Source organism: Falco peregrinus, chromosome 4 (genome assembly GCF_023634155.1).
Source record: "Falco peregrinus isolate bFalPer1 chromosome 4, bFalPer1.pri, whole genome shotgun sequence".
In the NCBI taxonomy this organism is placed as follows: Eukaryota; Metazoa; Chordata; class Aves; order Falconiformes; family Falconidae; genus Falco; species Falco peregrinus.
Genome location: NC_073724.1, coordinates 88,272,160 through 88,294,095, shown reverse-complemented (window position 1 = coordinate 88,294,095; position 21,936 = coordinate 88,272,160). Strand labels below are relative to the sequence as shown.

Below are 21,936 nucleotides of genomic sequence, written 5' to 3'. Positions count from 1 at the left end.
CAAGGGAATCCCCCTCACCGGCTTTGCACAGCAACACATCCTTCTCCATCTGGGATTGGAAGAAGGGCCAGGCTCCCTTCTGTTCCACAGAGGCAGTTAAAAGGAGGATTTTGTCCTGTGTGTTTATGGTGCAGTAGCAGTGAATTTCCACAGAGCCAGAACAAGCCTACCTTGCTGCTCAAAACGGGTTTCCTGCTGTTCAGGTCCCTCCGAGGAGGTCACAGAGCATACAGAAGCACATCACTGTCTCAAACGAAGCATCTTACATTCCTTCACAGATTTTATATTCAACTTACAGCAACATGAAACTTCATTCTTTCCTGTGAGGGTGGTGAGGCACTGGCACAGGTTGCCCAGAGAAGCCGTGGGTGCCCCATCCCTGGAAGTGTTTGAGGCCAGGTTGGATGGGGCTTTGAGCAACCTGGTCTAGTGGAAGGTGTCCCTTCCAACACAAACCATTCTATGATTCACCCTCCCAAATCAGTTCATATTTATTCTAAAGGACAATTTAGCAACTGAATCTGCAGTGGGAAACCTTGAAGGGAATTCTTCCTCTTCAGAAGAGTATTCTATCATCTTACACTGCCTTCTGCCTGAAAGAAAAAAAAAAACCCCACACAACCACCTCAGGGTTGTTTCAAACCTGTTAAAATGTACCCAGTTCAGAACTTAATTTCCTTACCATGAAATAAAAGTAGAAAAATCACATTGTGTTTAATACAACCCAAGTGTTTTGGTCAATCTTCGGGAAATCTAAAGCAGGAAGATGGATTTGCATCATCTTCATGGTGTTCCCATTAACAAATGCACAGTAGACTTCCCCCTAGCTGCAGAAGGCAGGTTCAAATTCATCCTTTAGGTCCCTAAGCAACCAGCTGGTAGCTATGCCCCAAGCACAGACACACTCACATAACGACAGAGCAAGGGGGCCACAATATCTGAGCCACTCATGCAACTGTTCACTAGCCTGCTTTGGTCAAAGTAAGACCTGGAGTCTGAACAAGCCCAGCTCACTTGGTCTGAACAGGTTAGAAAGCAACTGTGTGAGCAAATCTGACAGCAGAGCCAAAAGTGTAATGCTTGCAGCAGCTGGAGGAGAGCTCACATAACGACATCTCCAGTGCCTAATGCATATGGAAAGAATCAGGTTCCTTGTAAAAATACAGGTTCACCTTCCACTCTTTCAGCATAACACTGATAGCCAGGAAGTCTTTTTCAGAGTGGTAGACTGTTTTGGACCCAAGGGTCTGCTATCAACAACATCCAGACACTTAAATATTTTCTTGCTGCTACAGGAACTCCATACCTTTAAATCCATGGGCCTAACTGTCTGACCTCCCAGCTTGTACTTCAGGTAGAACGGTATGTACTTCTTAATGCTAGCTTTTACACAGGGTTTGAAATAGATGTTATTGTTCCAAGTCTGTGCTAAACCAGCGTTCTTTCATTTGTATTCAAGCAAATCTGAAGTAACAGTTTGACCAATTTTATTATTTTCCTGGTTGTATTCATTTTATGTAGTACAAAATTCCCTTATTTAAGCAATTTGAAAAGAAAAATATGAAGTTCCACACAAAGCCAGCATAACACATTTTACCTAACAGGAAATACACCCTTGTCAGATATTTTAAAGCTTGATGTTTTCAATAAGAGCTTAGTTTGTACTTATGTTTGAGTTCACAGCTTCAGACATCTGGATTCCAGTTCAGGGTTTATTTGCATACAAAAATATATTATAATGGAAAAAAGCATTAAAAGTTCTCAACTATATAAAATTACAAATATATTTTCATAAAAGCAACTTTAAATTAAAATTCAAGCTATATTTTAAAGCAAAATACAGCTGTAACACTTAAGTTAATTTTATTCCATCTGCTGCAAAGTAACAAAACTGATGTTGCCAGTTAAATACTTGTAGGAGTTTGCAAAGGTTATGTTCCGAAGGTGAATATCTTGGGTAGCAAAGTTAGCAGACAAGGGCAGCAGTTCTCAGTGATTGATTTTACTTATCCTTCAAGCACAATGCCAGAGATTCATTTCACATACCTGGAAATAACACAACAAGAAAGATCATTAAGTTCCATATTAAACAAGATTGCATGTTGTTGATATACCAGACACCTTATCTATGCCCAGCTTGCTAAACTGCCTGACAAGCCAAAATTATGCCTTTTTTTTAATTAAAATGAGAGCCAGAAGGTTAGTGTGTAAAATATTAAGGCAATTACTGTTCTAATGAGTGTTTAGGCTTGAAAAGGCATCTGTACAAAGTTCTGTGTCACCTCAAGCATGTAAATACAACTCCTCAAACATGTGGTAAGTATCAGATGGAAGCTGGACTTTTTCCTCAGAATTTCTGTGTACGATAAAGATAGTGTCACTTCTTACAGTGATACACTATAAATGAGACTCTGCTGAAATCACTAGAGATTTGCTTAGGATTAAAAAAAACAAAAAACAAAACAAAACAAAAAAAACCCCAAACCCACTACAGCAGGTGGCAGTCCCTACCCTCACCTTCAACATGTTTTGCAAGGGGACAATGAAACCCATACACTACAGGCAATTCTTTCAGAGTTAGCTGCAACACAGCTGTGCAAGATACAGTAATGTAAATACTTGCTGGTTTGGGGTTTCATTGTTCTACAAACCTTCCGAAACTCTGAAGTTTTTCATAAAAGCTGTCCATTAGGTTTCAGTGGTAAAGATAAAGTTAGCTTAAGCATACATCCATGACAGAAGTCAGGAAACTACAAATATATTTTAAGTCAGAGAAGTGAAACCAGGATTAAGATACACGAAAAACAATAGGGAAGCAGGAAGCTCGTAAAGGCAGCTGTCTTGCGTTAAGTCTAAGGCAGATGGCCAAGGGTTCAAGAATTACAGGGAAGGGAAAATACCTAATGAATACAAGAAACTCAGTTCACAATTTACTGGAAGAGGGGAGTAGGGGGGAGTATCATGCTGCTGTTTAGATCTAGTCCTACAGTTTGTTGGTTTGGGATCTATAGTCTGGTTCCATACAGGGAAAAAAAAAAAAAAAACCACAACACACATCAGCAGTACCATGTCTGTAACAGCACAGGAAGAAGGAGAAAGAATAGGCAGAGTATGTGGCTGGGAACAGAAGGGCTTTTTTTTTTTTGGTTTTGCTCATTATGATTTAAAAAAAAAAAACAACAAAACCAACCACCAACAATTTAGTACTGTGACTGGAAAACACAATCTGTAGATAGTGACAGAAAAAGTGATCTAAATTCCATTCCTGGTAGACAAGCACAAACAGAACATAGCAGCTCTGTAATTCTTCCATAAAGCAAAGTCTAGAATAGAAAGGTTCCCTTCACCTACAGCTACTCCTGCAGTCACTTAGCTTTATAACAAAGAAACAAAACACCACTTTTTAGCTGAGTTTTGAGTATTTACAAAAGTGATGTTTACTTGATCTGCACATTGTAAAGGAGAGGTGAATTGCAGCTGCCCCAGAGGTGGGGACACGGGTCCATTGGAGTAATATGTATGTCTATCCACATAATGATCCATAGGATTAAAAAACTAAAATGAAGCCGCCTATGTAAAAGTATTGCTAGCCTTCCCTTTCCTCTCCTCCCATACACTGGCTTTCATCGCCCTTTGACAGTACCAAGTGAGATGCAGCCTACTAATAAAAATCTACTTACTTGCTAGTGTCCTGTCAAGATCAGCAATGAAGTCTTCCAGTTCTTTTGTGTCTCCAAGCTTTGCTGCAACGTAAGAGTAAATACTGCTTAGACATGACATATTTCTTTGGCCAAAAGAAACACTGGAACCACAAGATCCTCCAAATCATTTTCAGTGGTATCAAACATGCTGTGGATTATTTTCAGGAAAGGTCATTAGAGTTGCTGCGATGTCCAAATGCATTCTTAGAAAACAGGGGAGACAATTCAAATTCTGGTTTTTATGGTTTTCCATTTGACAGAAGCAAAGCAATTCTGTTTAATTTCAACCTGTGCTTTTTAAGGAAGTGGAGAAAAAAAAAACCTCTATGCCAACTAATCCATGTCCTTGCTATGTGGGAGTCTGCCTTATTACATCTATTCAGATACTGCATTCATGACCCTAATCAAACCCCACCCAGTTAGCTCCCAGTCCTACTAAAATCTAAGCCTCTTAAATCATATCAGTATCACTGGTTTGTTGTGATGGACCAAGACCAAAGGATCTGACATATAGTATAAATTAGGATACAAACATCCACTTAAGTTTCCACTCTTGAGAACACCACTGGTTCACTCAATCTAGTTTTACTGCAAGTGGCTTTCTTATTTCTGTGGTCCATTCCAAGCTGGTTCCAACTCTATTTCTGTCTTTCTGTCTTCTCATCAGGAAGAGCATCTTGACTTTTAGTGCAATTCCTTGCCAAGTATTTCCTGACAGTTTAACTGAACTCTTTCTTGCTACTTCTTAGTAACTATTACTCATTATTTCTCCCTAGTATCAGCCAATTAGAAAGAAAGCATTTAACTGGTTTTTTTTGTAACTGGTCACTGTGGAAAAGCCATGAAAGCATGAAAAGCTCTCCAGCATGCATCTGAGAAGACTAGTTGCAACAAAAGCACCATGTAGTACATTACGTATGACTGATCATTTAACTCTGGAGTAGACATATCAATAAACTAAGTTAACCTGAATTAAAAAAAAAAAAAAGCTCCTTGATCATCTGCAAGACAGAAGCTGCTTTGAAACAACATTTCTAGGGTTATATAGCATAGCATGGGTTGTATCAACTGGGCAAGGTCTGTATGGATCCAAGTAATTGTGTTAACTTGAATGACAGATAGGGCTTTGGAGGAGTTGCCAACTGTACCCCTGCATTCAGGCTAAGTATTTCTGCGAGCAGATGGGACACTTATGGTACTTAGTTGCTTCAGTAAGAATTAACTTGTGTTATTTCTTAAGTGAAATATTCTGTAAGTAGTACTATGATTCTTCATCAACCAAAAACCTGGACTTTTTAGTTTAGTGTTTCAAAACCAGAAGAGTTGCCAGGTCACCTGCAAAGAAGTGTAGATGCAGTGTGCTATTGCTGTTGATAATCAAGACAATAATACTTGAATCTGTAGTGTGCTCAACAGTAATCCTTAGTTTTGTTGTAATTAAAAAAAAAAAAAAACAAAAACACACACACAAAAGAGCAAATGCATGTATGTGAATCCTGGCTCACAGAAAGAAGCATATATAATGAAGATTTAGGAAGAAATGCCAGTGCCAGCAGTTAAAATTAAACTTACCTCTACACGGAGTTACGGATGGAGATGGCAAGCTTGGAGTAGATGCAGTTGGAGAATTAAGCTTTTCATCACTGAGGCTGAAACTATTTCTGTACAGTGAATCTGCACCTGTAAAAAGTTTATTATAAAGTGAAATTAACACCTTCTGCAATTTTGCAATAGAATTGAAAACAAAAATAAGGCCTTTCCTCATATGGCTTTCAAAGTCTGCAGAAAAATTTATAGACTTCAAAGTCAGAGGGATAAATAAATCATCCATTGTGTGAAAGCTACTGTTCAAAAGCAAGCAGTCCTAGGCCCAGTCCTCACTCCCAGTGAGGAAAGTGTCAGCTTTACCTGCAGTCAGTATCATTTGGAAAATATTACAAGAATGGCAATTATCCCACATGACTAAATTCAGCCTGGTATGACCCAACTGACTAATTCACAATATTCTGGGAAAATCTGGTTACCTGATTTTTTCAAAAGCCATTAAAAAAAAAAAGCTGAATAAAGAGCTCCAGGACAAGGACAGTCCCTGGAATGGAGAATATATTCAGCATTGTCCTCATCCCTGAAGCAAACTCACCCATTTCTCCGTACATTACTCTGCTGCTTTAGGTCTTGCATTCTAGATAAATGGTATGGCATCAGAACGTCTGTACACAAGACGTTCTGCAATCTTATTTTAGGTGGTCTTTCAAAGAAAGCTTTATATGCCCTGGAAAGTTCCGATATCATTCTGATGTTCTTTGATTTTTAGACAATGCCTTAAGTTTCAGAAATATCAAAACCTGATCTTTATATTGTCTCTTTTTAAGAAGAAGTTTCAAAATGCACAGTGCACACAAAGTATTAGTCAGGACTCCACTGGAAGGAGGAATTGTCATTGTGTTAGACACACTAAAACTGCTAGTTTCTGCAGCTTTGAGCCAGTGACCTGAAAACTGCAGTTCTACAAAAAGAAACCACTGTAATATGAACATGCCAATGGTCTCCATTTATTTGGCACACTTCCTAGGAAATAAGCGTATGTCTCATTATATGGGGTGGTACTACCACCACTTGCCATTGAGGCCAGCAATTTTGTCTCCCTGCAGCACATGTATCATTTGTCCTTGCAGCCCCAGCCTAAGAAGTGGTTGCACTGAAGCATTAAGTCATCAGAGTCAGAACTGTCACACTTCCTTGGATGCCTGTCCCATTTGCTAATCCAGGAGATGACTGCCTTAGTTAAATTAAGGGTGTCTTGCTGAATTAGCCAAAAGGGGGCAAGAACACAGCTTGCCTTGTCAAGATGCACCCATCTCCACCCCGACTGAAAACTGCCATGACATTTGCAGATAGCAAATGTAGAGACCATCCTCCAGCAGACTACTCCTCTACCACAGTTTTCCCATCTTTGGGAAGAAGAGCATGTGTCCACACCCATCTCCTCCAGCCTGCTGTCCTTACCAGCACAAAACCACCTTCCACAGGAATATGCAGACACAGTGACAAATCAGACCAGACCAGTTGACAGCATCTACTTAGCCTGTCAGATGTCTCCTCAGCCATAGGCCGACTGTCTGTTTCTTCTGTGCTAGCTTCCAGGCCTACCTCTGTTGCAATACACTCCAAAGCAGCTTGTGCGAGAAGCTTCATCCTGGAATATTTTCCTCGTTCACAGGCATGTTGGCCCGTAAGAGTACTGTACCTTTCACAGCTCGCACTGCAATCAGTTCTGATCTTGTTCTAGCAAACACGTGCTACCCACAGCACTATGCAGACATGAGCAATGCTGTGACTGACATCTGTTACCTGGGACTATTGCCTGCCCAAATCAGCCACCAGTTGGTATTTCTTGTTTAAAAAGAGGGGTATACTTCTTCATGCCAGCTTTTTATTGCTATTTCTTTATCTTCACTCCTAAGTCCCTGTTCTCTCTAAACCTGAGCAGACCAAAACCTATCTACTTGGAAGTTCAGATATAAGAAAGATTTGATTAATACAATCCAGGATTGAGATAACTGTAGATAGAAAAACGGAAGAGTAAGCGATTTTGAAAGTAGCTCCTAAAACCATAAAAACCTATGGGGAGGGGGTAATCTGGCAATGCTCTGCAATGATGTGTGTCACCAGTATTGTACTATACAACTATACAATATGAACCCTGTTACTGAACGTAACAGGTAAAGGTAACACAAATTTCCTCCTGAAATCAGCTTATGGACCAACTTTCTACTACAATCACATTTTTTTTTCAGCCAAGATGCAAACACTAGTGACCAAGAAACTTAAAACGGAAAACCAGTTGTTCAGGACAGACCCCTCCCATCACAAAAAAGCCAAACAACTTGTAACACCTCACACAAACAGTCCTGTAGCCAAGAGTACAACTTGCTGAAACACTGACAGAACAGACCAAAGATAAAACACTTTCCAGGCAATGTATTTGAAAAGAGCAGAATAAGAACTTCCAAATTATTTCATACTTTAAAGGTTTTAGAGCTCACTGAATTAACAAAAAATAATCCAGAGAACAAATGGCTACAAAACTGAGTGTACTTTTAATGTGGAGTCTACGCTACTAGTATCCAGACACCAAATGGAGCGATGCTGTGAATTTATATTACAACACAATTCTTTGCATACACCAAATCCAAAGCTCCAGTTGCTCTTCTACATAGCTGGAATAAAATGTTCTTTTTGTGAATGCCTGTGGGGGCAACTCACATTATGAAAGCTTTAATAAGCCATTTAAATTGGCCACAAACTATTCACCCAATTCTTTTTATTTATATCCATGTACACATCCAAGCTAGCAGTCAAGTCAACTTTGATTCCTTTTGTGGTTTTCTCACCATATTCCTTCCAAAAGAAGTTTAAAGTACTGACTTCTCACCTCACAATCTATTGAAACTAGAAAATGTTATTTCATACTGTCTTCCACAAACCTTATGCTGGGAGATATTTACAACTGGGCAAAAAGAAAGTAAGACAGAACAGTTGCTTTAAGTATCTGAATGTTTTTCTTCCACTATCAAAAGGTGAAGTGTTCTCACAAAACAGCTTTATCTTCTGATGGGTTGTAATATTAATAGTTTCATGAAAATATCAACATTTATCTTTCTCAAAAAAGCAAAAACATACTTTAGCTACTGGCTGTGGATTACACGTGCCACCAAGCAGCAAAGAAACTCTGGTGATGGAAGGAGGAAGGCATTGGCTCTACTATCACAGTCCTAACTGCTGTAAACAATGTACTATTAAAAAAATACTGTGATACCCATCACACAGTAATATCCTATTTGGTGAAGTGTGGCTGTAGGGCAGAAAGCTCTGGGAAAAGGACACATCAATCCTTGCTCTCTACTGGCTGCCTCAGCCAAGATTTGCTCATTCACCTCTAATAATGGCCCTTGGAAGGCTTCCACTGCCACACAAATACAGCATCCCCTGCAACCCAATAACCAGAAGCTGATGCCAAGGATCTCTCATCACTGCTGTCCTTTCACATGGAGCCCCTTTTCTCCAACTGCAACGCAAGTTTATCTATCATTCCTAACATTTTTCACTTTGGATTTTGATTCTACTGCCTGTGTGTACATATAAACTATGTCCCTTTGGCTGTTTAAAAAAAAAAAAACAAACTCAAACTGTCTCTTAAAGAAAAAAAAAGCCTTAAAATCTGAGAGAGTAAGCTATTGAGCTGATTTACGCAAGTCAAACTAAACCAACAGCTGCAAAATTAGGGGGTTGGAATAAATATGGGCGTATGTTACTTTGGCAAAATAATCTATAGTTAGTATTGACATTTGCTGTTCCAATATATGGTTAAACCACAAAGAACAAGCACGGCAATACCATGTAAATATAGAATGTCCCCATGAAATGAGTAATTGAAAGGTTCTGGGCAGTAATTAACTGAAGGAGGAAAACCTCAAACTTTTCATTTTAAAGCAGATAATGGAAAAGTTCAGCTGTCTGACTTCTTCAGTATTATGCTCTTTCTAGTACCATAGTTCAAGATACAATTTTAAAGAGCCCTGGAGTCAGTAAAATTTTTACGGCAGTTTTCAGTGGGGAAAATTTAGGGGAAAAAAAATAAATCACATCCCTAAAGTTTTCAGGAAGGAGCTTTAAAATTCCTCTTAAGTCTCTACAAGCCATGAATTTATTATAAAACAATAGTTCTGCATTTAATGAGCAGACTACAACTCGCTCCTAGTTAGAACATAGCCTACTTACTAAAAAGATAAAATTGGGAATTTAACGCCATTGGAAGTGAGAAATATTCATGATGTAAAGAGCTTGTTTCACAACATGTGTTGCAGCCCTCAAGGATAGTGTTTATTTCGATCATAATCACACCTATGCTTGGCTCCACTGGGCATTTTTTGTGGGTTTTTCGCCTAGCTAACAAACATCACTTCAAACACTGACACAAAAATCACACCTTTTCATTTTTGACATGCCTAGGCCTCACTACTTAAAAGATTTCAAATCACATAGATACAAGGAAGTGATCTAGGAAGCCTGAAATACAGATGCACACACGCGTGCCTTCTCATTATATACAAAGCTTACCTTTCCACTCCCCCACCACACTCGGTACCTTTGAGGCTGTGTTTCCAACTCCAACCTTCCCATTTAGTAATGCTCCCTTTCTAAAGTGTAATAGAAACAGGAATGCTGGAAAGATAAGAACAGGAAACCTTACAAAACCCCCACATTTCTCATTAAATTGAAATACCTGGAGAGAAGCCTATGCACCTGAAACTTCTGGCTTTTCTTCCCCCTGAATATATCAGTAATTTAATAAATCATTATTTCTCAGATCATTTAGTAACAGGTTATTTCTCCATGAGTCTTGCTTCATGTTTTCCTTATAAATATCATACTGACTTCTTGTTAGGGACAGGTGTTAGAAGTCTGCAGAAGCAATCTAACTCCTCAAAATGTTCTCTTTATCATACAAGACTGATGTGCTGCTCACCTACTCCACATTCTGTCTCTCCTAACAACTCCTAACAGATGCCTATTTAAGAGCGGTGCAGCCACAGACTGATGGCTTCAAGATAAACTCTATCAAGCTCTTGCAAGGCACAGACCAGTATCTTTTCTAAGACAGCAGCAGCCTACAGCAGTCCCCAGTGGCCCCATCCCTCCTGCCATAATTTTATCTGATTATTTTTTTGAGCATGTAAACTTTTAGCACCCATGATACCTTAAGGCAATATATTTTACCATTTAAGTATACACTGTGATAAGAAATAGCTTCTCTTATTTCTTTGAAATGTGCCGATTTAATTTAATTTCCTCATACTTGGTAACAGTAAGGCACTTTCCTAATGTCACTTAGGATTTTCTGGAAGACTAGCTTGTCCCCACCCAAGACATCTCTTCTCTAGCCTGACAGTCCCAGCCTATTTAATCACTTGGAAACAATTTTATGTCTCCAGTCATTTCTGTTGCCTTTTTCTGTACATTATTTAGTCACACACTGCAAGATTGCCAATGTAAACAGGCTTTTCAAGATGAGTGCTGCAGTATTAACAGTGTCTGATGCTTCATCTGTAGGCATTATTGCAAGCACATAGAGACATTCATGGCATGCAACCACGAATGCTTGCAGTACACCAGGCACTGGGTGTTAACAGATACTGTTCAACCTCTTCGTAAACCTGCACCTACTTGGTTTTGAGATTATAAAATTAAGAGTTCTAGATGCACTCAGGGTTGGTTTTTTTTGTTGTTGTTGTGTTTAAAAGCCGGAGGTATTTGTCAGAAAGAATTTACATACTCCTAAAAAACCTGAAGATACACTGTAGGCTGTATGAGTGCAAGAATTGAATCTATGCATTTAATTTGCAATGTTTTTAACAAAGAGGCTGGAAGCTGAACCTGTCTCAAGAAAATGCATCCAGAGCTAGAAGTGTGAAACATTTCTGAGAGCGCAACAACAGATTACAGTTTAGCTTTCTGGTGTTACTGTAACTTCAGCAAAAGAAACACTGAAGTGCTTCCTTTCTCAGCCTCTCAAAGTCCAACTTTCTATTCATTATCTTAAGCCTAAACTTGGAAGACTGTCCAGACATTGCCATATACTGTACTAGCACAATGCACCAAGAAGGCATGCAATTTACGCAGGCAAGCCTGCACTTTTCTTTGCAAGCTTATTCCAACACACAAGAAGCAAATTATATCTCTAGGAGTTCATCAACATAGCTGCATCTACACTAGTAGCTTTTGCCAGTACAGCACTCCTGTTTTATCCTATTTTATCACATCCAACACACACTGTAAATAGCAAAGAGTTATAAGGTATCCCTCAACCTACAAGTTTCAGCATGATTAATAACCTTAAGTACAAAGCTGTTATACTCCTATTCAATTGAATACATCAAACAAACACAGTTGGTACTCACTCACAGTCCAGCAACTCAAGAATGTTGGAGTAACTCATCAGTTGCATCATGATTTCCAGCACTGACCCCATCAGCTGTTGTGGTTAATGTAACACTTGTGGGCCAAGTACTAAGATCATCATGAACATCTGCACTTGCGAGCCTTTCTATTACTGTAAGGTCTAGAGTCCACAGTGTTACGTACACTACTTAATGTGGCCAAGACTGACCTCGTCCAAAGATTATTTAGTCAAATAGCAGGACAAGATAGGGGAGAATCAAGTGCTATCATTCCCATTTTCCACAGTAGTCTCTTGAAACGTCTAATTTTTCTTCGGAGCCTGAAATATGTAATGTAAGAATTTAAATCAGTATTTCTGGAGCTAGCTCCCTCAAGAGGGGATTTTAAGGTTAAAAGCAGTATTTGCAGGATTGATAAAGATCTTTTGTAAATATTTCTGTTAAACAGGCTCATCCTCATGGCAGAAACCCCAGGAGAGGAAAGGCTTTCCTTACCCTACTAAACAGTGCTATTCGAGTAGGACCACTTGGTATCTGTTATTAGCTTCTCAAAGTTGAAGACTGATACAGGGGTCCTGAAACAAACAGCTGCAACAGTTTAAAATGTTACCTTACCTTACAGTCCCATCCTGGACTCAAAAGGTATCACTGCAGAAGTGACCAAGAGATACATATGCCTAACCTTCAGTCACACTACATCTGTTAGGAGAATTAGATTAACAAACAAACAAGAGATAGTACTAACACAGGACAGTCTGAACTGTTCTACACGTACACGACAAAGTATACTTCCAATAGTCTTGGCATTGGATAACAAAATTCTTGCAAAGATGTGAAGAGTCTTCACATGAACAAGAGAGTCATTCAAACTATCTGCAGATAATACTGTTGGAATTCTTTTTGCATTGCTACAGATTCAAGTTGTCAGAACTTGGTCTTTCAGCCCAGTTTCTCCTTGACCCTGCAGTGGTGTTTAACCTAAGCACTACCATGGGAATTGCAAGGTCATGAACTCAGCACTACACAATAGAGACCAAAGGAAAGGTGAACCTAGGGGAAAAGTTTGAGTTTGAACAGAAAAAGCCTGGATAAGTAGGAAAATCCCTGCATCTATTCTTAAAATAGAGGCAGGGAGTGTAGCTGGATTACATCAGACACTGGAGCCTGTTTTGTAAAAGGAGCTCTTCATAAATCTGTGATTCCTTTCCAATCCTACCATAGCTTCAAAACAAGAAGGTGTCTGCACCAAATGACGCCTTTAGGAAGAAGTGTTTTACTGGGCCTTTTCTGAGAAACAAGGCGAACTGGCTGTTTTTCTGTATCACTTTCCTTAGTCATAACCTCATACACTTGACACCACTGGATGCCAATAGGTGACTCTTAGTGCGCCGTCCTGGTCCAGTATATGCCAGTGTCCAGAAGACAGTGATTTTGATTTCTCCAGAGCCACCTTTCACATGATGCATCACCAAGGGAGGAACCCCAGCAGAGGGTGGGGTTTGAAAGCTCAACAAGTTCCTCATACAAGAGCCTCAAGGACTTCGTATAGAACCATCAAACTCTGCCTCCCCTGCCATCCCATTAATGTCTTCAGCCTAAATAAATCAGCGCAAATTTGTGACACAGATTTTTGTTTTCCAGATCTTCCTGAAGAACCAGTCTTCCAGTTTACATGAGTATGCCGTTTCTCACCAGGCCTCCTGGCCTGCCAGAGAACACCATCACCTTCCTTCAAAGGTCCTTCCTGTCAATTCTAACAGAGGAGTTTTAAGTAGCATTCAAGATTTAAGTTTTCCAAACCACAGCAGATATGCTAAGTAACTACAGATAACTTTATCCATGCAAGAATTAAGTTCTGGGTTTTTTATGGTTTTCTCAACAGCAGATTATTTCACTCTATCATTTTAAGCGTCTCATTTGTGGCAAGAGTATGTGAGAGGTTAATATATTACAAAATTGAAGACTGCACAAGAAATAGTAACACTACGGCCATATTGCTGTAGTTAATAATAGACTTAAGATTTGTAACGCAGCTCACATACTACATCAGCTTGACTCAGTAAAGGCAGCCCTCACCTTACACACCCTCAGCCACCCAAGAGGGTCCAGCCTAGATTAGGCACATATTTACAATCTTCCTCAGAGGGAGACAGACTTACAAGGAGTGATTCACCCACTAATTTATGAAACAGCAGAACAGCATCTGGATCCATGTATCTCCACTGACTACAGGAAAAAAGACCCAAAGGCACTGCTAGACAAGGTATCCTAGTTCAGAGCAGGTAAAACATTACCTGTCAACAAAATTAACGGAATCTTAGCCACAATACTGAAATAAAGGGCTCTAATAACATGGAGAAGTAATGGTCTTGCAGCTTAAGTACTAGGACGATTATATTAATATTTTAGTGCTAAGTCAACAGAACTGCACAGTAACTCCCTGAACTGATAAAAATGCACAACAGAAATTAAAGACACAACTTTATTATAAATAGTTGAAAACCAGGTAAGTTTCATGAAGCCCCCTGTACAGTTAGGACCTAGAACAGTGGCTATAGTTTGCTTTTAGCAGAACTTACTTCTGACAAAGTACCCCTTGCACCTACTGCTCCCAAGGAGAACAGCAGTTTCCAATCTAACTGTCTGGAAGAGAAAAGATTTCTTCTTTTCCTGACTAGCAAATTAAGTAAGAGAGAGAATGCTTTTTCCCAAGGTATCTGTAAGAAAAAAATTTTCCCATTTCTACGCTTTCTTGCTCACAGCAGGGCCTAAGCCAGTATCTGCTCCCCACCCTTCTCAGGGGATGTTCTGCACGCACCATTGCTATAGATCTAGCATACTTAGGTGCAAGTTCGCTTAAGCTGATCACCTCTGAAACAGCAGTAACACCAAACCAGGCACCTGGATGAGCTTCCAAGTGTTCCACAAAGCACACTTTAGTTCCCTCACTGTCAGCTGGTATTTTGGCTACTGAGATACAACGGACAGCCCCTGTCAGCCCCAGGTTTTGAAGACGCCGCGATGCCCCAGCATTCCGGCAGCCCGACCTTCTCCCGCAGCAGTTTTCGGCCGTGCCCGCTCTCAGAGCGGCCAGCTGTGATGAGGCTGCCCTCGGCACATCTCCATCTCACCCTCCCTCTTCTGCTGCTCAACACCGGGAGGATGAAGCCAGCGGGGCCAGACTTCGCATCCTTCTACCGCAAAAGGTAAAGGGAAACGTGTTGTTCTCTTTAAAAAGCAGGCGGGTTCCCCACCCTGCCCCTGTCGGGAGGGGATCGCGCTGGTTTTCGCCGCGCTGACCCCCCACCCCCGGGCCCGCCCGGACACTCACTCTCCGAGTCGCTGAGGCCGCTGCCGTCGCTGACGCTGGCGCTGCTCCGCCGCTTCATGCGCTCCAGGTGCTCGCCGTAGTGGAAGCGGCGCCGGCCGGCGGGGCAGGAGAACTCCGCCAGCACCGCGTCGAACTCCCCCAGCGCCTCCGCCAGGCCCCCGCCGCCGTCCTCCCCCAGCGCTGCCGGGCAGCAGCGTGAGGGCCCGCCGGGCGCTGTCCGCCCCGGGCCCCCGCGCTGTGAGGGCAGACCCGCCGCCCGCGCCCCCCCCGCCCCCCACCCCGCGGCGGGAAGAAGCGAAAGGGCCCCGCCGCGCCCCCTCGGCCCGCCGCTCCCACCTTGACCCGCCGGCCGCTGCGCCTGAGGCGACTTCATGGCGGCGGGCCGAGGTGCCCCCGCCGCCGGCCCGGCCTGCCGCCGCCAGCATGGGCGGCCCGGCGCCGCCGCCGCCGCCTCTTATAGCCCGCCGGGCGGGGGGCTGAGGCGGAGGGGGCGGGAGGGGGCGGCGGCACCGCGGCCGGGACCGGGGGCCGGGCGGTGCAGGTGCGCGTTGCCGGCCCGAGGCGGGCGCGGGGCCGGGCCGGGGCCGGGGTTCGGGGCGAGTCGGGTCCCGGCAGCAGCTCACCGGTACCACGGGTGGGGGCTGCCCTCTGACCGTCCCTCCCGACGGCGCGGTCGGGCCGTCTTCTGGCTGGCCTCGGCCTCCCCGTCCCGGCTGTCTGCGGGTCGGGACGGGGCCTGCCCCGGGCGTGTGCCGGGCGCTGGCGGAGGAGAGGAGCAGCAGAGCCGGCTCACGGAGCTGGCGGAGGAGAGGAGCAGCAGAGCCGGCTCACGGAGGGAATCTCACAAGAACACACGGCTGGATCATCCCCCCCTGCCCCGTGGGTGCTAGTCGCTAGGTGCAGAGCGGGACGACGAGGCGGCAGTCCCTTCCAGTGAGCCTGTGGCTTCACTTCAGCCACCGCCGGGAGCCCCTGCCACGTCCACGGCCACCCGCTGCCCACGGTGTGCTGGTGTGTGCCGGTGGCCACGGCTCAGCTCCATCCCTTAGCGAGCGGCCATGTGCACACAGCCACCGGGGCAGCTGGGCCGGCTCGTCACAGTCACAGAGGGCGACCAGGTGGCAGGGGTGGCACGGGGAACTGCTCCCACACCCAGAGCCGCGGCCCCGGCTGCATCGGCCAGGGCGTTCTCCAGTGGAGAGCCTTCCTTATTCATAGAAGAAAGGTATTAAGCACTTGTCCTGCAGTCAGGTTAACCTGATGTTTACAGACGCCATACCTACCAAATACTGCTCTTGTGCTGCCTCTTGCTCGTTGTGAATATAAGCTGAGCCACTAAAATACCAGTTCTGCTAAATACTTACTGGGGGAGGCTCTTGTCGTGTTTAGTTACAGCCAGTAATACTGAAAACAGACATCAGGTGCTATTCCATGCATATGTGTCAGGAGTTATGATTATATTTGTGTGCTGATGAGAATACCTAGAATTAAAATAGAAGAGTCGAGGACGGGGAGATGGAAGAAAAATGTCCCTCCAAAACTTCTTGACACTTTCAGACATGTTGTCATTGCTCCTGCAAGACACAAAATGAGAAAAACAATATTCTAGACAATAAGCCATCTGTATCTAACAGATGTGCTCACCTCTCCTTACCGGCTGATACAGAGGCGTTTATTTATTTTCACAGTGGATGAAAAGAAGTTCTTACGGCGAAGTTCAATCATTATTTATTCTGCAGCTTCCTCCTTTCTTGTTGTCTTCCTCTGTTTTTCTTTCTGCTAATAAAAGTGGCTACAAACAATTGTTTCTGAGGACTGTAGTGACACAGATGGAAATCAAGGTTAAAAAGTAGGGAACAAGGAGATATGAGGGCACATCAACAGCACAAGAAGGATGAAAGACAGTAGACACAAGGCAGAAAGGAGAACTGTTGAGTACATGACTAGGTAGAACCCACAGCCCCAAAAGATAAGGACCTGGCCTGCAGCTGGCATCAATTCTCTTTTGCCCAGGCACCTACACATACGATGAGCCCTACTGTCCACACACATCCCCACCAAGCGCTGGTCATTTGGTCCTGTGCTTGGGTTGTATAGCAAGACATGACTTTGCAGCAAAAAGATGTTTTAGATTAGGCTTTAGATTATGAATCTATCCATTGTGTGAGGAATACGGGCAAAATAACCAAAGGCTAAAAGTCCTCCCGGGCCTATTATTGCTCCTAATGATGGTCAAGGAATCTCACAGCTGGGACAGGGTCTTATGCCACGTCACAAAGAGCACACGTAGGGGGGTGAAGCTGTACAATAAGGCTTGAGTTGTTCAGGGGCCTCGCTGCCACAAAAAGGGGAATGACCTGCGCTACTTCTTCCTTCTTGTACTCCTGGCCTAGACCTTCTGCGTGTCTTTTGTAGTGGGTTTGTCTCGTCTTCTGCTGAGCCAATTCAACACATTAGAACAGCAGAAAACTAATCCAGTGTAATTTTCTGGTGGGCTGAGTTGAATGGGCTCAGCTCAGGTAGGTGAGCTCCAAGAGCTGATAAAAGTAGAGAGCGGATGGGGATGTGGGTAGGGAAAGAGAACAACTGCTTCCCTGTAGTGATACAAGAGTTTATCCCTGGCCTTCTCTTCAAATTATCATTTTACACTCAAATTTACAGTTTTCAGAATAATTTATAGGCATGCTGAAGAAATTATTCCGTAAACCTCCCTTCTTTACAGCCATGTGTTTGAGAATCTTCTTTCCTTAAGAAAAACTGGGCTTAAAACTCCTTGGTCGTGTTTACTGCTCCATAGGCGAGTCTTTTAACATTTCTTCCAGTAAATACTCATGCTTTCTCCTAAGCAGCCTGAGATTCCACTGAGTGCAACTGACATTCAGCTGGTGAATTTCAATCTTCTGCATAAACAATTAGCTTATACACGAGGAAATGAAGACCGACTTTTACACCTATCAGTTCTATGTTATCGACCACATAGCTGTGCACCTCCATAAATATTACTGAAGGGCCCCAACATGCTCCTGCTGAACCAGATGCATTTTCACCACTGATGACAACGGGAGCAGCCCACACCTGGCAAAAAGAAGAGGCCACTTTTAAGCGCAGTGCCCTGAAACACCGCAGACCGATGCGCCTGGCTGCTCGTGTTTATAGGTAGAAACATGCAATGCAGCTTGTAATGTAAACTTCAGCTACTGAATCCATCCCATCTTCTAGGCAGCCATCTAAGGTATATTTAAAGTGAATTTCTTCTTGACCATTTGACACAGTGTCTCCGGATCCCTCTCAGCTGGTGATGCAATGTTTACAGTGGTTTCCTACTGCATTTTTAACCTCACAAACTTGTGAGCCACATAGTTATTTAAATCAACAAATTCTGCCTGTAAATATGCTTCAGGGTAAGACTTTCAAAACGTTAGCAGGTATACTCTGATGTAGCCAAGTTGCAAGGCTCACAAGATACTAGTTTTCTAAGTGAAACATGGAGTAATTTGGGATAAAAAACCTTGCACTGATACACAGAAGAGAATGCTAGCACTGGTTTACACAGACATTGGTGCTGCAGGTTGACTAATCTAGTGGTTTTCAAACCATGACCCAGAGATGCCTACAGAATCATGAACAACTTCTGAGGCATTCATGTAAGACAAGCAAAAAAAGACAAATTTATTAGAAGTAGGTTAAAATTCATAATAGATATGCAGCCCCATGTGCAGAAACTGGAGCTGCAGAAGGGGCAATTTGCAAGTCAGAAATGGCTGAAAAGTTCTGGTCTAATCAATCCTTTCTTTTCACTGCTTCAAAGATCCAAAGTACCGCACAATATCAATCCTGCTGAGAGAACACCATGTTCCCACAGTTAAGAGCAGACATGTTCTGAAATCTAAGCCCATCTTCCCACTAGTACTGGTGCCAGACAACAACCAGAGTGACAGATCCCTGCCCATGGAAGCAGCCTGGAGATTTGAACATATAATTCCCATGAGTCTTTTAATATTTTTCAGTTTATCAAAATAATAATTCTCTACAAAAGTAAGAGTACCAAGTGGGTAAAGTAGATACTTCATTTAAAACCTGTGAATGACAAACAGGCGGCCATCATTGCCAAACTTCCAGCTGAAGGAAAGCAAGGCAACCCAAAATTTAGATAGCTGTGAAGGAGAAAAATGAAAACTGCCAGAGGATGAAAAAGCACAGGTGCCAGCCAGACTGACACACAGGGAAACCCAACTCCTTGAGCCACAGAGCAGGAATAGACCAAACATCATCAGCATAACTTGTCTCCCTGTTCAGTGCATTGCAGCCCTGCCCTCAGGATGCTCTTTTGAAGGGTGGAGGCAGTGCTTAACAGTCTGTTTTATCCTTTAACACTGCAAATGGAATTGCCTGTGTGAGTGAATTGCTAAACTTGTTGTGTAATAAGGACAGCTGCCTAATTAAAACTTGGCTGAGATGAGCTATGCATTTTACACTACCTAACTACCATCAGAGGCGAAACAACCTGCAATTGCTGCCAGCCGGGCTAAATACAAGCCTGTGACCTGTAGCTCAATCCACGGCGCCAGTGGGAAAAGTGAATGACTTACAGCAGTAAAATTAATCTTAAAAAACTGCTAAAAGTTAATCTTTTGCCAGAGATCTTTCACAGGACTTCCCTTCCTCTTCTCCCAACTTTTCTGTACACCTTAAACCTGAACCTAGACTTACTACAAACTGATGCAATACCTTCTGTTTTTCCCCTCTTCCTCTGATCGACACACAGTGCATGCAGACTCACGGACCAGCTCACTGCTACCCGTGACTGCGGCCTTGCAAACAAACAAACAAAAAAAATATATATCTTCCTGCTGACTTCTGCCAAAACTTAAACTCACCTTCTCTGACCCATTACACTTTCAAATTTTATGGTTGTCAAATTCACCTCCTAAATGCAAACACCATATAGCCTGTGCAGTTTTTTCTTCCTCTGTCTTTCAGAACCAAGAGGGAGAAGCTCTTGGAGTTTTGAATGGATATATTTAAATAAGTTTACTCTGAAACATGTTTATGGCAGTTTAAATGTAATCACTGCTGTTCCAGCTGGATTAAAAGTCAGAACTGATAGGTGTCATTGTAACCTGTATTGACATTGCTGGCAGGGGCAGTTTAGTGTGCGCTTCTGTCCACAGCAAAGAGATATGCAAAACCGCTCAAGAATCTGAGAGTTCTGGGATGACAGGCTTTGGCTGAGCATTGCATGGGAAAGGGAGAGGAGTTCACATAAGGAGCAGGATGGTAGTGAGTAAGTAAGAGATAAGCAAGTTTCAAAATAACTCATATTCTGTTTGGTGCCTTTTTGACAGAAGATGAAAGGAAAGTGTCACTTAATTAAAGGTATGTTCATATTATTAATCTGACTTGGGACAGTAGTAATTTTGATGCAGATCTGCTGTTGTCTCCAGCTGCCTTCTGGTGGTTTCAGTTTCTAAGCATTTTTCTTGTGCATGAGCCAACCTCTTTCAGAGGAAACTTAACTGGGAGACCAGCCCTACTGTACCCCAACTCTACAGGAGACATGACTGAAAACATGAAGATGGTCTTTGCTTCTTTGATTCTTCCATGCTCAGAAAAGTACTCTCTGCATGTCCTTGGTACTACTTCCATTTCTGCTTTACATTGGTGTAACTTAAGCTAAATTTTAGCTGAGACAACTACTGGCAACCTAATTCCTGGTCACATTTGCAAAAACACTTCTAATATCAAGCTGCATGACAAGTCCTTTTCTTCTTTTCTTCATTGAACACCAGGTTTTTCCAATGATGCATATGTGTTTTGCTAGTACAAAGCATTGGCGATATCCCGAAAACAGAATGTCTAGGAGCAAAGCAAACTGAATGGAGTTCATTATAAAACCAACACAAGAGGTACTGGGCTGTAATATATATATTACAGACAGGTTTTCGGGAACCTTCAATCTTGAGTTCAATAAAAGTCACAGCAGAAGTTCATGTCCATCAGAAAATCCTCAAAATCCAACCGCACAAAGCATGCACTGACCATAAAGTATATAGGCAATAGATAATGCTATGGTGGCAGTGGAGACACGCAAGAAGCTCCTTTTTAGAGATCACTTCAGACGTAGGAGAAACTAACCAAAACACTGCTTGAGAGCTGTACTAGTGTTTCTGGGTCTTAGTGCAAGGAGCTAAATGTCTGGTAGTTTTTTCCCCTGCAGTGCAAAGGAGAAACCAGAGAACAAGCAGAAAGAAGTGGTCAAAAAGCCAAGACGACAGCAAGGGAAATGTAAGCAAAGAAACCGTGGCAGTAAGCCAGGAGGGGGAGAGAGCCTGGTGGCTGGAGTGCTGTGTGGCAACTGGAAGTGAAGAAATTGCCTCCTTTTGACTCTACCACCAGGAAAGCAAGGCTGTGCATGTATCCTCTGCACGGGCAGATTGCGCACGAGACTGTGCAAGACTGGGTGAAGGGAACAGTTTGTTCTTCTTCCATGAAGTTGTCCCCCAGTGGAAGTCATCCAAAAGAGTCCAGCAGCAGTAAATACCAATTTAAAAGGGTAGTGTGAAAAAAAAGGAAAAAGTATACACACAAATTCAATTTGACAACTTTTGTTTTGTGTGTTAGGTTGTGGGCTCTAGCTCAGGGCAAACCACTGTTTTGACCTCTACCTGATGCTACTGCCACTACAGCGGGATTGGTGTAAATCAATGTGCTGGATCATGAACTGGAGAAGCCGAGTTCTTCACTTCTCTGCCAGTTTTGCTTCAGAACCTTTCATGACTACCACTCCATCAGGAAACTTGTACCATTTCAAATGAAAATGTGAAACAGTTGTTGTTTTCCACCTGCTTTTGCTCTGAATTGTTGATAAATTGAGGAATTAAGATGGCTGGATACTGTGCTACTTCAAAAAAATGGTAAGTTTGTCAAGAGGAGAAGGAACGTT

The 21,936-nt window shown here is 42.7% G+C and overlaps 1 protein-coding gene across 1 annotated transcript; it reads right to left on the bottom strand.

The window, feature by feature from the left end:
* Positions 1-1,470: 1,470 nt before the first annotated feature.
* Positions 1,471-15,543, bottom strand: RGCC (regulator of cell cycle). Its single transcript, XM_055803039.1, has 5 exons — positions 15,330-15,543; positions 14,994-15,173; positions 5,274-5,381; positions 3,681-3,743; positions 1,471-2,046 (listed from the first exon to the last, which is right to left on the bottom strand). Exons 1-5 carry the CDS (start codon positions 15,364-15,366, stop codon positions 2,039-2,041), a joined length of 396 nt encoding a protein of 131 aa, XP_055659014.1. The 5' UTR covers positions 15,367-15,543; the 3' UTR covers positions 1,471-2,038.
* Between the last annotated feature and the right edge of the window lie 6,393 nt (positions 15,544-21,936).